General features: G+C 43.5%; 1 protein-coding gene across 4 annotated transcripts in view; it reads right to left on the minus strand.

The window, feature by feature from the left end:
- Window positions 1-17,047, minus strand: part of LARS2 (leucyl-tRNA synthetase 2, mitochondrial) — a 146,494-nt gene that overhangs the window by 57,393 nt on the left and 72,054 nt on the right. For all 4 annotated transcript variants that reach the window (XM_079115451.1, XM_079115450.1, XM_079115453.1 and 1 more), the window contains exons 7-9: window positions 16,378-16,521; window positions 6,435-6,542; window positions 4,274-4,433 (exon numbers count right to left, since the gene is read on the minus strand). In XM_079115451.1, the coding sequence (XP_078971577.1) occupies window positions 4,274-4,433; window positions 6,435-6,542; window positions 16,378-16,521 (412 nt within the window). The remainder of the gene's footprint in view (window positions 1-4,273; window positions 4,434-6,434; window positions 6,543-16,377; window positions 16,522-17,047) is intronic.

Consider the following 17,047-nt stretch of genomic DNA (forward strand, 5'->3'; position numbering starts at 1 on the left):
TAAGAGAGTCACAGAGAAACCTAAAGAAGCATCTCACAGAACAGTGAGAGAACAGCTGGATTCTAGTAATTACAAAGGAAACATTCCAGGCCAAAAGGTACTCTGCTCTTGGCATGCAGAAGGCAGGGTCTCTCCTGCCCTTGGGAAAAATAGACATGCGACTTTCATCTGGTGTTCCCCAGAGCAGTGTTTCACACAACCACTTCTCAGGGATGCTGTGGCAACGGGGCTCTGTGGTTGAGTGAGGGTGACAAATGTCACAGATGACCTCCTCCCTCACAGTGCACAACGTTCACAGTGCACAACGGCAGAGCAAAGGTTTCAAGTCAGGAGCAAAGAGACCTGTATATTTTTACTTATTCCTTATTTCTGGAGCACAGAAGTTTTCCCCTCCACAGAACATCTATTAACACGTGCTGAAAGAGGGTGCCAGAAAAAAGCAAATAAAAACCAAACCATTGCCCTGGGGTTATGAATCTGCTCCTCAGCCCTTTGTGTCAGCCCCAAGCTGAGACTATGGAGATAGGGCAAAAGATAGTGAGCGATGAATTATTTAATGTTCTGGGGCTTCCTCGGGAAGCTCTTGCTCTCTAATATGTTGATAACAACAGGGTTCTGAGTTACCCTTTAGGGAGACCTCATTTACCCTTTTGAAAAAAAAAAAGCACCATGTAGACAGTGAGTCAGAGCTGAAATGCACGACTCCAAAGCCCCAGGGTCTGGACAAAAATGACTGTGGGGAAGATAGAACAGCTTCTAGAGCTCTGAGGACACTTCCCTGTTGATGTCTTTCCTGGCTTCTAGTTACTATATCGTCAGTGTTGACACCGTAAGACTCAACAAGAGGTGGTCGGCCAAGAAGGAGCAATGTCAGCGATTGTAGAAATAAACTAAATTCCAAGAACTCTAGGGAAGCAGGGTATATAATTCCTCTCTTAAAGCAATCTGTGCCAAATTTGCTAAGCAGAAAACTATACATCTAGTCAATAACATTGACAACCCAGTCGGCCAGGCCAACAATCAGGGATTTCCCAGGATGCTCCACCCATGCTGCCTTCCAGACATTTCTGAGTGGGTCCCTCCTCTCCATTCTGACTCCCCTGGTTCTGTGGTCTTCACCACCTCTTCCCATGGCTAATGGGATAAGCCTGTCCGCCTGCCTCCACTCTGCCAATTGAGCATCACTTGTCTCCTCACCGCCCTTAGGGGTCCTTCAAGACCCTCCAAGACCACCATGCCTGACAGGCCCATAACTTGCTCTGCTGAGAAATCTAAACTCACAAGTTACGTGACCCTCCTCAGGTTATAAGGATGGATCTGGGACTGATATTTGGTGATCTTATTGCAAACAAAGAGATAATATGTAGAAATCCATTTAGCAACAGTAGAAACTCATGTTTGAGAATTTAAACTCCTGCAGTGATAAATTCAATCACAACTGTGTGCTGCTATGACCCTCAGTGGTAGATGTTTTAACACTCATCACCCTTAAAACCTATATTAAGGAAACAATAAGCCAGTGAGCAATGGCAAGTGACTGCAGTGACATAACATTCATGGTTAAAAAGTAATCCTATAGGGCAGAGGAGGCAAAGTCCATATTCTTAAGGTAATTTAACTTACCTTTTGGGAAAAGTGCATTATATTAGACGCTTCATACGGGGTCTAGGTGACTCTACAGTCACATGACAAAATCCAGGATCTTGATATGCAAATTAATCTAGAGACTCTGAATAAACTGACATCTGTAAAAAGAATATTTCTACTCTGAAAATTAGAATTGGAAAGATTTAGTGCCAAGTATAATGTTCCATTTGGAATGATTTCAGAGACAATTAAAAATAGGGGAAAATCAGCTTATGAGCTGTGCCAAGTGAGACATTACACTTGGCACTAAATTTGCCAAAATGGAATGGCCAGGCCAGTCAGGTGTGCCAATGCCCAAGTGGTCATGAAAACACTATTGTGTGTATATATTAAAATGACTTCTTATTTTTTTTATGTATGGAAATGTTTTTAATTTATAGTGTCTTTCATCTCAGGAACTCTGTCTTCTATAATTTATTAGCCCATTAATCTCCTATAAAAATTACCTCATTTTAATTTGCATCCCCAAATGAACCATAAGAAAAAATGTAAGGGCTACACATTTATATTTTTGTTTTTCAATTTTGGATATTATTCAACCACCATAGCCCTCAAGGAAGCTCAAATTGCTCAGGAGGGTAGAAACTATCTATGAGTTTTCCATTTAAACTAAACAGTTGAAAAGAATCCAATTTTTCTTTTCAGTAAGTAGAGAAAATAAACCTGAGAGATAGCTATAGTGATCTTATAAGCATATACTGAAGTTTTAACTCAAAAGTCTTCTTTCTTTCCATAAATAGCAAAAAAAAAAAAAGTGGAACCAGGTGCAGTCACCTGCCTGTGCCATGAGGGACTGTGATATCCAGTCCGATATCTTCTCTGCTGTCTCCCAGAAGCACTCTCAGGACAGAGAGGGGCCTCCATATATCCCCAAAAGGTGGCTCATAACAGGCTCTTAGGAAGTGCTCACTGATTTGAATGCTTGCTTTAATGTTCTCAGTAAGCAATCAGAAGTCTTAAGCACAGGTCATCTGTGTTGATACTGTCTCTCCAACCTAATACCAGGAAACATTTCCTTCTATTTATTTCAAAAATGGCAAATTTTTAAAAAAATTGTTTTAGTTGTTGATAGACCTTTATTTTATTTGTTTATTTATATTCGGTACTGAGACTCGAACCCAGTGCTTCACACATGCTAGGTGAGCGCTCTGCCACTGAGCCGCAACCCCAGCCGCTAAAAATGGCAAATTTATATCACTATCAAAACAGTGTTCTTAGTCAAATAATACTTATTATCAACCTCCAATCACTCAGATTGGATACTCTGGGCTGAAGTTTATACTCTATGAAACAGAATAGGGATGAGGTTTTTGTAGAAATATTTAAATTACTCATTGAGAAAAGACCTGTTTTCCCATTGAGAAAAGACTTCCTTTCACTCCATATCCTCACATCCCCTTCCTCTGGGAAGAGCATCCTGAATTTGTCTCTTCCCTCAATGATTCAATCAAGGAAGGTGCCTGCCCTTGCCTTGGGAAGAAAAAAGCCAGGGAGCCCAGTTACACCAGTTGGACACCTTTCTCTCCAACAGGAATCTTTTCCTTCCTCCCTTCCTTCCTATAGGAATCTCTTCCTGCCTGCGTTTCTTTCCGTCTTTCCTTCCCTCCCTCCCTCCCTCCCTCCTTCCTTTTTCCTCTCTCTCTCTTTATCTCTTTTTCCTCCCTCCTCTCCCCTCCCCTTCCACTGTCCTCCCCTCCCCTTCCCCTATGTTGCCCAGGCTGCTCTCAACCTCCTGGACTCACGTGGTCCTCCCGCCTCAGCCTTCTGAGTAGCTGCACTACATATCACCACCATGTCTGGCTCCCGCAATAGGAATCTTGCACCAAGTGCTCCAAACACTAGAGGTGGAATTAGAAGAGACTTACTCTGACAGTAGCACTTGAGGGACAGCCTATTAGCTCCTGCTGCTATTCCCTGTCCCCTGCTGTGGCTGCCTGGTTCAAATCTTTTTTCAGGCTAGCTCTTCAGCCGTTCCTTCAGCCAGAAAACTTCTCATAGTTTTCCACTATTTCCCCATCTCCTATGGATCAACCAGAGATGGATTCTGTTGCTGGCAACCACAGAATCTTGACTGAGGCACAAACACTCCTGAAATATTGGTTGATAGATAATGCAATACGCCAATTCCAGGTCAGCCTTATCCACTCACAAGCAGATCTGTTAGATATCTGTCCTGAGCAGGACTGTTCATCTGTGCAGGTGACCACCTGAATTCTTTAAAATAACAAAGTTAAGCTATTGGAAAAGTTGTCTCTCACTCTCACTGGCTTTCCTCTAGTCCCTTTGGTATAGTTTTATTTGATGGTGGAATTATAAGTTAAGGAAAAGACTTTATTCCAATTAGAAAAGAAGTTTAAATAGAGATTATATGGAAAGAGAAAGAGCTGAGCTTTCAGTCACAAACTCCAGGTGCAGACAAACTACTAACCCAGAGTGAAACCAAGGGAAGTAACTTAAATGTTTCCAGAGTTCTTTGTTATCCTTCTGTTTTAAAATAAAACATTAAGAAGTAAGGCCAAGGTGAAGAACAAAGCACATGAGATGATACATGTGAGATGACCTTGACCTGTGAATGGCTGTCCTGCTGGAAGGCAGCAAGCGTCTCTGCTTACCAGCGCCAACTCACCTTCTCCAGGGACAAGTGCCTTCCGAAGGGCTTCCTTCAGAGAGTTGTGGCTGTGTAAAAGTCTGTGGCTGGGAGAGATGGTCACGTGGGAAGCGCCATAAATGGCCTCAGGGGTGGCTGTGTATGCAGTCAGCTTTTCTCCTGTGTCTTGTCCATCAACCTGGCAAAATGAAATAAGTCACTTAATTTCTCCTTCCTCCCCCTGGGCTGTGTGGCTCCTCAGCCACATCCTCTGGCCCTTCCCTCAATTATAAACAGTGGTGACAGCTTCTGACCACAGGGCCAGGGGTGTGGGGGAACAAGATGGTGCCTGGCAGGAGCTGAGAAGGGAGGGAGGAGAACTGCAGTGCCCACCACCAGGCATGTGGGGGGATCCCAAATTGAGGGTGGTTCGGGCATGCTCAGAGAGGCACCTTCCTCGTTTTCTTGGCTCTTTTGTGTATAAATAAAAAAAGAATATCACCATCAGTGTTATATTGTTTCTTTCCTGGCAAAGGAGCTGTATTTTCCTCAGGGATTTAAGGGAATATTTAAAAAAAATAAAATAAAGGCATCTTTATTTTCTAAGCCAGAAAAGCAGGTTATTACTACGTTTTTAACTGAGGTTATTACTGTTTTGAAGAGAGAAAGAAAAGTCTGAGCTGTGTACACAATTGAGTATCCCTAGAGCTGGTTAAAATGCCTTTCAAAGTGGCATTCATTAGGCACCAACTGAGTGTCCATTATGTACAGACCATGGGGGACACACAGGACAGGTGCTACTTCATACACTGACTCAAACACAGTGACAGAGGGTTGGTGTGAAGTAAAAGATGGTCCACAATATGGCCCAAGTGCCAATAGGGGTCACCCGTGGAGCCAGACACAGCTGCAGGACCTGCCTGGTAGGGCCGAGAATGCTTCCTTTCTACAGACAGCATGAGCCCCATCCCATTTTCAGGTGGGTCCAGAATGGAGATGGAATCATTCGCATAATTAAACACTGGTCAAGAGAGAGTGTGCAGGAGATAGATAGCCCATGCTACAGCAGTCGAGGGATTCCGAGATCCACATCCTTCATCTTGATTAAGAAGCAAAGACCCCTGACCTGGGAACCAGACCCAGGCAAATGCACAGGACCCCAAAAGAGATGGCTCTGGAAATCTGAACAAAAGTCACGCTGGACTGAATTTGAGAACTATTTCCATCTTCTCAGGAAAGCAGTAAGAGGAAAAGCTAAGCCCAGGATTTGCTACCGAAAGGTTTCCAATCCTTTACAGGAGGCCTCCTGTGCTTCCGTGTATATGGCTAAAGTGAACTGGATCGTTTTCCCTGGGGACCAAACAGGGAACTATGAGCTCAGTAGCAAGTGACAGGACTCAGCAGACACTAGGTAGGTTTTCAGTGGCTGGGGACATAGTTCAGTGGGAGGGCTTGCCTGGCATGTGCAAAGCCCTGGGTTCCACCCTCAGTACTGAGAAAAAAAAAAGGATGGTTGTCAGCATGAAAGAGTCTAGAAAGGTGTGCCAACTTTGTCTCTTGGCTGCTGCTTCTTCCTCCCAAAGGTTTTGACAGGGACCAAGTTGTAAACTCTCAGCAGTGTTTCCATGGGTTACCTGTTTTGAACATAATCCTCAGCAGCTTGAGGAAGTCCTGATAAGTCTCTTCCCCTGCCTTTTAACCTGTTTTATGACATGAACCCCTTTGACAATTTGAGAGCTACAGACCCACTGCTCAGGGAAATGCCCACAGAAACCATGTGTGCATAATCTCAGGGAAGTCGTGGACCTCCAAGTCACTGTATCTGTGCTTCCAGCATGGCAGCGATGGTTTGAAATGGGGCAGGTGTGCACTGCATGCAGAGAATACGGTAGCTTCTGAAGACTGCACTAAAACATGGATTTAAAAATATTTCTTTAATAAATCTTTTCCAATCCCATTCTGACATGTTAGTATTTTAGGTAAATGGGTTAAATACAATGTTATACAAATTAATGTCACCTGCTTGTGCTTTTGAAAAACTTGGTTACTAGAAAATTTAAAAATTATGCAGATGGCTTGAAATGTCTTTCTACTAGACAGTGCTGCTCCGAATCCCAAGTAGTTGGTTTACTCAGTGAGTACCAAGGTGCAGAAGGAGATCCGGGAGCACGAATTGCTGGAGATGCTATTGTTTGATTACCTTTAGAGCAAAGTCCAGATGGCAGCCCACGCAGTCCCCGATCCAGTGGGCCTGCATGCCTTTTATCCCATACCATTCTGGAAGGTCTGCCAACGCGTCCTGCATGGCCTGTGGGAATGAAAAGAGAAGAGAGAAGTCAAAGCAGAGCTTGTTTAAGAGAAAGCAAATGATCTGGGCTTGTTAAGGTACGACATAGGGGAGGGTCACGCTTTAGCCCTCTCCTCATTTGTTTGCAGTCAGAAGAGGCCCGCAAAGGTTAGAAACAGATGTGCCCATCTTGACTCAATTGAATGAGATGGGTTTGACCATCTTCTCTACTTGGAGGGATTCAGAGTTTTGTGGAAGAAAGAAAATGAACAAAGATCATAATTCACATCTTTAACAAACGTGTTCAGTGCGCTCTCTCCCATTGTCTGGAAATAAAGTAAGATCAGGATCTGAAGACTGGCTTCACCTCCTGCTCTATCCTTTTGCCATAGGGATTTGGGGTCGAGGAGTCCAATTCTGATAGCCTTTACATCCCACCTTCTCCCTGCAACACTGAACCACTTCTATAGAAACCCTCATCGGGTTTTTTTCTTCTTGATTGAATTGTTGAGGCTGAAGAACTTCTGGTGGAGGTGCTTTGCTTAAAATATTCAGATCTGGATGAGCATAAAAGATTCAAATAGAATGAAATATGAATGTTTTCATATGCTAATTCTGGAAAGATGCCTGCTTAAAACTAAGCAAATCTATGAATATTTTTAAAAACCAAAAGAAATTTTCAGAATTGACCAAATGAAACCGACATCTTGAATCACCCAGCAAGCTCTTCTTAGTCCCCTGGCATGATAAACACATTATTCATGGTTGCTTTTTGATGAACAGGGCTTTAGGCAGCACCCTGCCCACCAGCTCCCAATTAGTTCTCCTTTGTCCCAAGGCTGGCCTACGCCACAATGTGGACAGTTACAGACGGACAAATGCTCCACCTAAAGAGCCCGTCTTGTTTAATGAGGTTATATTCTTCCTCCTTTTTTGAATGTTGCATTTATAGTGACCGTAGATGGTACTGGTCTCATTTCATGTTCTCACACTTGTCAAACAGTTAGCAGTGCCCCTCCTCCCCATCCTGGCCAACCCTAATTTACAGAAATCCTACTGGCTTACAGAATCCAAATACTTGGGGGAAAAAGCAGGTTGGTAAAGTCATTTTTATAAAAGTGCTATGAAATCCATGCTCAACAAAATCTGAGAAACCCAACGTGTTAGAGTTGAAAGAAGATGAATCACTCTCCTTTAGTTTCCCCCGTTGACTCCCAGGGCTTGGGTATAATCTGGAAACCATTACCTCATTCAACTTCCCTCATTTAATTAATGAAAACAATGGGATTCTAAGAGGTGATGTGATTTCTCTAAACTAATTCACCCAATTAGCAGCAGATCCCAAATGACAAATAATCCAGATGTTCTGATTATTCTGGGACTACTGTGCTCAGTTTTCAGGCCTCTCTATTTATGTAAATTAAACAAAAAACTTCTTCCACAAGCAAAAAATGGGAATACTATCTTAGGAATTAAAATGTAGTATAGGAATTACCATATTTAAAACTTATGTGCAAGAAAATGTGGTACACATACACAATGGCATATTACTCAGACATAAAGAAGATTGAATTATGGCATTTGCCAATAAATGGATGAAATTGAAGACTATTGTGCTAGGTGAAATAAGCCAATCCTAAAACACCAAAGGCTAAATGTCCTCTCTGATATTCAGATGCTAACTCACAATAAGGGTCGGGGGAGAGAAGAATATAAGTTCATTGGATTAGACAAAGGAGAATGGGGGAAGAGAGGGGGATAGGAATAGGAAAGATAGTAGAATGGATTGGACATAATTTTCCTATGTTCACATATGAATACATGACCAGTGTAACTTCATATCATGTACAACCACAAGAATGGGAAGCTATACTCCATGTATGTATAATATGTCAAAATACACTCTACTGTCATGTATAACTAAAAAAGAACAAATAAAAAAAAAAAACTAATCTGAAGGAACACTGTGGAGTTTCCCTATGGTCTTATTTAACACATTACAGAAGTACTTTGGATTTGCAAAGAAACTATGTAGTCACTTTCACTGGGATGGTCTGAAAAGACAGGTGCTCTTGGTCTCTAGATGCAACCCCTAAATGAAGAAGCTGTACCTGCACTTACTGAGTCTGAAAAGAAGCCAGCATTTAAGAACATGAACCAGTGAGATGGGCTGAAGAAACACCCATCAACAGACTTGAGTAACATAAAATACAATCAGGAGTAAGAAAGAGAAACACTAAAACCAAAAAGCTGGTAATAAAAATAGGATTGAATATAACATGACTATTCTGGATTTTTCTTCAAATTAGGGAAAGTAAAGTTAGAGATAAATCCATACTTCCCAAAACAGGAAGTACATGAACTACAGAATTCACCAAGATGCAACCTGAGCACAGTAAGAATTCTAGAAGTAGTTTAAAATAAATGATAAACTTTTAGGACACCTATAAAAATTTTTTGGGCAAACAGCGAAGAACAGATCTTTTTAAAACAAGAAGATGCTACTAAGGAGACAGTTGAGAAACAAGAACCTTGAGAGCTGGACACAGATTTGAGACAAAATAGAAGGGAAGGTCTGATGTCAACTTGTAGCTAAAACGGATACTTTGAAAAAGCTTGCATACTTCTGAATCAGTAAAATTTGATTAGTGATTCTTTTTGAATTATAATTTGTATGTCTTTTTCTAAAACATACTCTTGTTGCCAATATTTCTTTTTCTTCTTTTGGAGTCATTTCCATGCAGTCACTTTAAAGACGCTGTGTGTAGTTCAGGTCTAAGTAAGGAAAACCAATCCCAAAGGCATTAAGAGGTTGAAACATCTAGATAGCCCCTTGGGAATATATTCTAGAGGAATAAACTGTTACTCATACCTTATTCTTCTTCTCCTGCTTTGATTTTGGCATGAAATTATGCATGAGGATTTATTTGTTATTAAAAAACTAATTTGGAAGCCAGGAACAGTGGCACATGCCTATAATCCTGGTGACTCAGGAGGCCGAGACAGGAGGATTGCAAGTTTGAGGCCAGGCTCAGCAACTTAGTGAGACCCTGTCTCAAAATTAAAATGGGTTGGGGATTCGATTCAGTAGTAGAGGGCCCCTTGGTTCAATCCCTAGTACCAAAACAAAACGAAACCAAAAACTTCATTTGGTATGATGTCTACCTTGTCTGAATTTAGGAAAGGCATGACAAGTAAATATAAAAAATACCCATCCTATGACAGCTCTCCCTTAATCTCTCTCTAAAATGGGATGTGCATTTTTAGCAATATCCACTTGTTGTGGCATCTCAACCCAAAACAGTTATTTACAAATACAACTATGCTATTCAAGAGTTTCTATTCCAGTAAAGGTGATGTTAATCCTGCAGGGGAAGACTCAGTTCTGAGCAAGACATTTTGCTAAAAACGTGACCTGCCAACCAGGTGTGGATCCAGGGGACCGCAGGGGCAAGACGAAAGGAGGGACCCAACCAGCTCACACATATCAAGTGCATGTCTCAGAGCTATGTGAATGAGAGGGACAAACCTCGTGCTACAGAATGACTTCCAGGGAGGGGGGTGTAGCTCAGTGGTAGAGCGCTTGACAAGCAGGCCTGAGGGCCTGGGTTCAATCCTGCACACACACACAAGATTCCAATAAAGAGAATTGAACACATAAAACGATGTAACACTCAGGGATGCTGGAAAGAAGGGAGTGCTTGATGAGTGTGATCATCCGGGGCCATACTGTGAGGCCCAGTGTGCTCTGTGGGAGAGGAAGAAATAGAGACCCAGGAAGCTATGGTAGCAGCCAATTCGGCCCGTCTTTTCTTATCCATGCACCCAGACAGTAACTCAAGCCAACTTTCCAGTCTTTCTTTTCCTTCTGCCCCGACTCTGGTCACCTCAACTTTTTAGCAATAGAACCTTTTTAATTCTACTAACTTCCAGGAGGTGGTGACTACAGGTTCTGAATGGCATGACAGAGGCTGAACTGCTATAAGAGCCATCTGTCCAGTGAGATGACTTCTTGTTTTTCCCTCTGTGTGTGCTTGCGTACACGTTTTTAACAGTGGAGATCACATTGTTAAAATATTCTTAAAACTGCTCGAGTGCATTTTACCCAAGTTCTCAGCTTATTACAGCGCCGAAAAAGAATAATTATGTATTTTAAACACTACTGATACTTAAAGTCAGCAATCCTGAAATAGTATGCAAAATATAGAGTAGAACAGAACGATACTGCAGAAAATTGTCCCTTTCTATCACACTTATTTTGAAAAAAAGTATGGATATGGATATGTCTTTTAATGACTATTTGCTTCTGATGAGGGGGCAGTCTCCCTATTCTGGATCAGTCTCCCTATTCTCCAAGCAGCTGGGCTCAGGAGGCCCTGGGGTCAGGACTGGGTGCTGGAACAGAGAATAATGATGCAAAGCACGAGACAGCTCTAGCTCTGAGAGGCCAATAAGAACAAATCGGAAAAACCTCTCATCTCTGCACCTGTCATTACCCGGCCACTGGTGCCCTCTCCCAGACCTACTGTGTTTCCTAACTTGCTCAAGTCTGCCTCCCCGCCACACACTGGCTACTATCTGCACACGTTCTCAGAAATGCTTGTTTGCTGGGGAGCCAGTCCTTAGGAGCAGATGGGAAGAACGCAGGACTGGGACTGAGGGGACCCAGCTGGATCCTGGCTCTGTCCTGAGCATGGATGTCTCAATTATAGAATGAGGTGTGGGCTGGGTCAGTCATCTTTAATGATGGGGCACACTCCTGGGGTGGCAGTCACCCCCAGGGAGGAGGGCAGGATATGGGCTGCTTAAAATAAAGTAATACCTTATACTTTAATTTTTTGATTTTTATTTTTTTGTGGTGCCAGGGACGGAACCCAGGGCCTCGCATATGCTAGGCAAGTGCTCTACCACTGAGCTCCACCCCCAGCCCCAATCCCTTAAAATTTGTTTTTAGATAACATATGAGTTTTGTAATTTTAAACAGCAGGAAAGGCAGGCATGAGGGTTTTGGGTTTGTCTGCTGTTGTTTTTTCAGATAAGGACAGGGATTAAAGTGTGGGGACTCACACTTAAAATGACCCTCCAAACTCAAGAGGCTCACTGGCAACAGCTGCCAGCCCTCCCTAGCAAACTCTGAGACCCCTGAGTCTGAGGGGGCAAATCCATCTCTTTGCTCCCCTGGGGTTCAGGCTAACACTTTGGGAAGGAAGGCTCCATACCCCAAAGGAACTGCCCAGCAGCTCAGACAGGCTACTCCGGGTTTAAAGCAAACTCTGATGTTGAGTTCTATATAAATTTACTATTTATTTTATTGGCAGTATACCCTGAGAAACATACTATTAATTTATTTGTTCCATTTTCCCTTTGCTGTTATTCCTTCCCTCTTGGAAACAAAACAAAATGAGAGAAGCTTCCTGTTTGCGGAGTATGCGTGCTGATCTGGAGAGTGCGTTCCCTTCAGAAGTTCGCTCTCCTTCTTGAAGGCCCTGGAGAGAGTGCGGCACACTTGACGGCACACTTGATGGTCTTTCTTTACTTCCCTGACAGGGAGGGCCGTGGGGTGTGGACAGGAAGTAAGGACAGAGAGTCAAACAAAGTAGTCTTAGAGAGTTGATCTAATAGAGGCCTCAGCAGATGGGATCAGGCTTTGGGGGGACATTCCAGAAGTGGGCAGGAAACCTAATTGCCTCTGTCATCTCTATCACGTGGCAACACCATGGTTTTCTAAATGCAGAGAAACAGGAGAGATGGCCAGGGAAGAGCTTGGAATCCCAGAGCTGTAACTAACAGCAGGACCCTCTAAGGATTATTGTACAGGTTCAAGTAAGATGGTGTCAATAAAGGCCTGAGCCCAGAGAGGGTGAGCAGATAGGGAACAGAAGGTGAACACAGACTTCATCCATGTTACCAGGTAACTCCTGAAAACTTGGAAAACATAACTATGATTTGGTGAGGCTAAGGTGGCACCATGGTGTGGCTGTGTCCTTCTTCCTGGCGCCCAGGGTGCAGGCCTGTGGTGCAGCCAGCAGAGGGCAGAGGAGGTACCAGCAGAAACCAAATCCCAGGTCCGGTGGAGTTCAAATGACTCCACCTGTCTGTCTCTCCTGCCGTGTGTCACCCTGCTGCAGGAGTCCCTCTTGCCCTCTGGATGGAAGGCTCCGATCCACCCTCCCCTGGTTAGCCTCGCCACTGCCGCCCACGAGCTGCCACCCACACAGCTCTGCCAAGATTAATTCACCTGCTCTGGAGCCTCCTACTGCAAGCTGCTTTTGCATAGAATGGGAGGCCGAAATCACGTTCATTCTCACAGAACAAACAATCCAGAAGAGTGGGATGGGGTAAGAGGAGAAAAATCACATATACCACAGAGCAGTCTTAACAAAGCGTTTTAATATTTCGGACTTCTCTGTAAGTGAAGGGAAGGGAAGGGAAGGCGGGTTCCTCCACACATCACGCTACCAAGTCGACCACCAGCCATATGTCACAGAGGTAGCCCTCAGAGCTCGAAAACCAGGTGCAGATACAAAGCTCTGAAGTATGTGTGGTGGGCCCGGCTCACTGGCCATCCCAGCACACACTGCCCATTTTCTTCCCCCATTCGCCTTAACTACAGAAGCTAAAAAAAACCAAGCCTGATTTCCTACTATCCTTTGAAACCGAGGGTGGCCATATGACATAATTAGGGCTGATGGAACATCAACTGGATACAACTGGAGGTTCTGGGGAAAGTTCTTGCTTTCCAGACAAGAAGAATTCACTTACATTGTCCCTTTTCTGCTTCTGTTTTGAACGCAGATGTGACATCTGGAGGTGCAGCAGCCACCTTGCAACCATAAGATCACAAGCAGGAAGGAAAAGGACAAGAGAACCACTGAGATGACAAGTCAGAGCCCTATCCTAGCTCAGTTCCAGCAACTAAGGCTTGCTAAGTGCAAAAAGCAACTTATCCACGTAAGTTATCATGACTTGGGTTTTCCATTACTTGCAGCTGAAAGCATTGCAACCAATTCAACATCTTATCCTTATCTATACAGTAGCACCTCTTTGTTATTCTGTTTTGTTTTACTTATTTATTTTTAATTTGATTGTGGTTCTTGGGATAGAACTCAGGGCCTTGTGAATGCTAGGTGAGAGCTCTACCACTGAGTCACGCCCCTGTCCAGATACCTCGTGTTAGAGCAGAAGTTCTCCCTTGTCTGATCTTTGAAATTCTGGACCTAATTTTCTAAGCACCTATTAATTTACATCTTTTCTCAAATATCTGCCAGTCACCTTAAACTCAAAAGGGTCAGGATGATGCCTCTTCCAGGAGTCCCTGCCTCAGTGAGAGGCATAATCATCCACCAACCGTTCAAGCCAGGGTCTTCCTTGATGCTGCCATTGCGGGCCTGTCATCCAGCATATCACCGAGTTCCATGGACTCAGCCTCCTGAATATTTCCCTAACCGGCTCACTTCTCTCTGCGGCTGCTACCTGAGTCTAAATGTGCGTGCCCGGCCATTACAACACCACCCTAACTGCTCTCTCTGTATCTGCCTTGTGCTTTCCATAGTGATCTTACAAAAACAGGTCCCACCGTGTCGTACTCCACCTCAGAGTCTTTTAGTGGTTACATATGCTCCCCATGGTAAAGTCCAAACTCCTCAAGACCAAAAAGGCCTGATCCAGCCCCTCTGCACCTCTCCCCACTTGGCTCTCAGAAAGCTATAGTCTTTTCAACGTCTCAATGCCATCTCCTATATTTCTGTTTTAGAGACACCACACATGCTGTTTCCTAAATGGGGAGAGGGTACTCCCCCAGCTTTATGGTCTACTTAGCTCTTATCCTTCTGCAGCCCAGTGAATTGTTCATTTCAGATACTGTGCTTTTCTGCTCTAGATTTCCAACTGGTTCATTTTTTAAAACAATTTCCACTCTCTTCTGAGAGTCCCCCTCTTCCCACTCATTATAGACCATCTTATCCTTTAAGTCTCAGGCCATTTATATAACAAATGCTTTTGGCTTAATCTTCTAATTCCAACATCTGGGTCATCTCAGGGTCTATTTCTATTGGGCTATGTTTTTTTCTTGATTATGGGTCAATATTTACTGTTTCTCTGCAAATCTAGTAATTTTTTATTACATGTTCAACATTGCAGATGAAACCTTGTAGGGAGTGTGCTTTATGTTGTTCCCCTTTGAGTTTTGTTCCAGAAATTTATTTTGAACCCCTCAGCCTTGCTTTTATTTTTTATTAAGGCAAATCTATTTTGATTTTGTCCTCAGTGTTAGGGTGTCATATATATTTCTAATATATGGCCTTGGTGTGGTCTCAACTATATATAATTGGCTAGGCGATCACTCCAAGGTGTCCCTGTACTGTGCAGCCTTCTGGTGTCTCTGTTCTGCTCTCATTCCCTAGTAATTGTTTTCTGTTAGCCCTCATGAAGCCCTGCTCTCTCTCTTCTGATTTTCAGCAATGACCTCTAAAGACAGCTTTTTCAATAAATCTGCACAGGAGTTCAGTAAGAACCAGGCGAGTCACCATGGTAACTAACCATTTCTGCTGAACAGTTGAAAATTCACAGCTGACAATTTAAAGAATAATGCCTCTCAGTTAGGTTATTACATTTCCAACTAGAGGCAGAGGTCAAAACAAAAGAGCTAATTAGGTGGTCTTTCCAATAATGCCTATTACAAAATCATCTCACAGGTCCATGAGGTGACCTGGCGTCCTCCCAGTAATGTGGCAGACCCCAGCTGTCAGCAGACAGGGGCTCCCTCTGCCTGAGATGGCACGGAAAGCAACATCCCAGCTTTGTTCTTCTCCTTCGGACTCCAATATTACTGTGCTTAAAAGGAGCAGGGCACTGTGTAACAAGTTCTAATGAGCACTTTCCCGAGTCCATATGCTAGTCTCTGCTGCATTCTGAATAAATTATAATGGGAAAGAGTCTCATTTAAGATTTGTCTTTGAGTGTGAAAACCGGAGGTCACACTTCCATATGGCATGGGTATTGTGAGTAGGTGGACTGCAGTTCTAATTCAGCAGCTTTGCAGTGAGTGATTGCAGGTCATTCGGAACTTTGTGCCTTCTTTGCACATAAGAACTGCAGGATCTGACCCAAAGTCTGCTTCAGACCAGCACCTTGTCTGTCAGAGCAACTGGGCTGCTGTGGTGACTAATCTGGGATCTGGTGAGCTCACGGGACACCCCCAGAGTGGTTCCAGCATATAATTTTGCTCAGGTGACTGATTTAATAACCAAGTCCCTGCTTACAATTGTTGGCTTTGCCTTGAATCTATGAACACAGAAGACACTTTCGGCTGCCTGGCCCAACCCTCTTATTTTACTGATGAGAAAACTAAGGCCAGTTGACACTGTCAATCAGGGACATGGGGAGTCGGCACCAGAGCTTTGGTCCTCGGCTTCTTTCTCCTCACTCTGGCCTTCCTGGAGGGAGCTGGCCATCTCCTCACTGCTTCCAGAGGATCTTCCTCGTGCCCTCTGAAATGTCATCCTCTCCTTCTGTAGGTCTTATCAGAACCATACAGAATGAGACATTTTTCACTTTTTAAAAAATATATAATTCATTTTTTGATATATAATTGCTGATGTAATTAACAGATATTTTTCTAAAACTCTCGGTAGCAGCGAGTTCAAAGATCAGCAAACAATGGACAACAGTGTGCCATTCTTAAAACTGTGATGCAAACCCATTACCCTCAGGGTGGGTGTAGCTGAGGCCTGTCTGCTTCCCATCTGTCCACCATGGCTCTGGGGGCCCCTACTTCAGCGTCCCCACAGCGGGCTTCCCAACACTCAGAAGATCTTGGTGTAACTGCCGACTCATCAGGCAGGACCAGGACACTCACCTTTGCGTAAGCGGTTGTTTTAATAAACCACTGCTTGAGGTACTTCTGTTCCACCTTTGCTCCAGAGCGCCATGAACAGCCATGTTCATCCACCTGCTCATTGGCAAGCACTGTCTGATCCACTGGGTCCCAGTTAACCAAGGCCTGGAAAATTTAGGAGACAAAATGATGTAAGCTGGTGACAGCTGTTACTAGGATCACTTCAAGGTGTTTTCCAGCATGTGGGAAAAAAACTGTGAATGTAGCAGCTCTGCTCTGAGGCCTAAAGGCATCTCCCAGGAGGCCGGCTTGGCCAGGAAACTACTAGCAAGCTGTCAAAAAAACAGGTGGACTGCCTCTGTTCTTGCATATCATTACAACAGGCTGGGAAGGAAGGCTTAAGCATGTGTCTAACTCAACTTTGATGTCTTCTTCTTCCATCATCATCATCATTATTATTTTGCAGCACTGGGGATGGTGCCCAGGCCTTAAGCATACTAGGCAAGCACTCTTCTAGTGAGCTTGTTGAAAGAAAGAATGAACCAGAAGGGTTAGAAACTTTAGTAAACAGAAAAAACAAACAATGGAACCTACTTTGAATTTAGCAAAATGTAGAGGAAACACATGTATTAATTTTAATAAAATTGTTAACTTTGATTGAGGGATTACCATGTACCAGCTGCTATGCTGA

The sequence above is a fragment of the Sciurus vulgaris genome (genome assembly GCF_902686455.1).
Source record: "Sciurus vulgaris genome assembly, chromosome: 16".
Classification (NCBI taxonomy): Eukaryota; Metazoa; Chordata; class Mammalia; order Rodentia; family Sciuridae; genus Sciurus; species Sciurus vulgaris.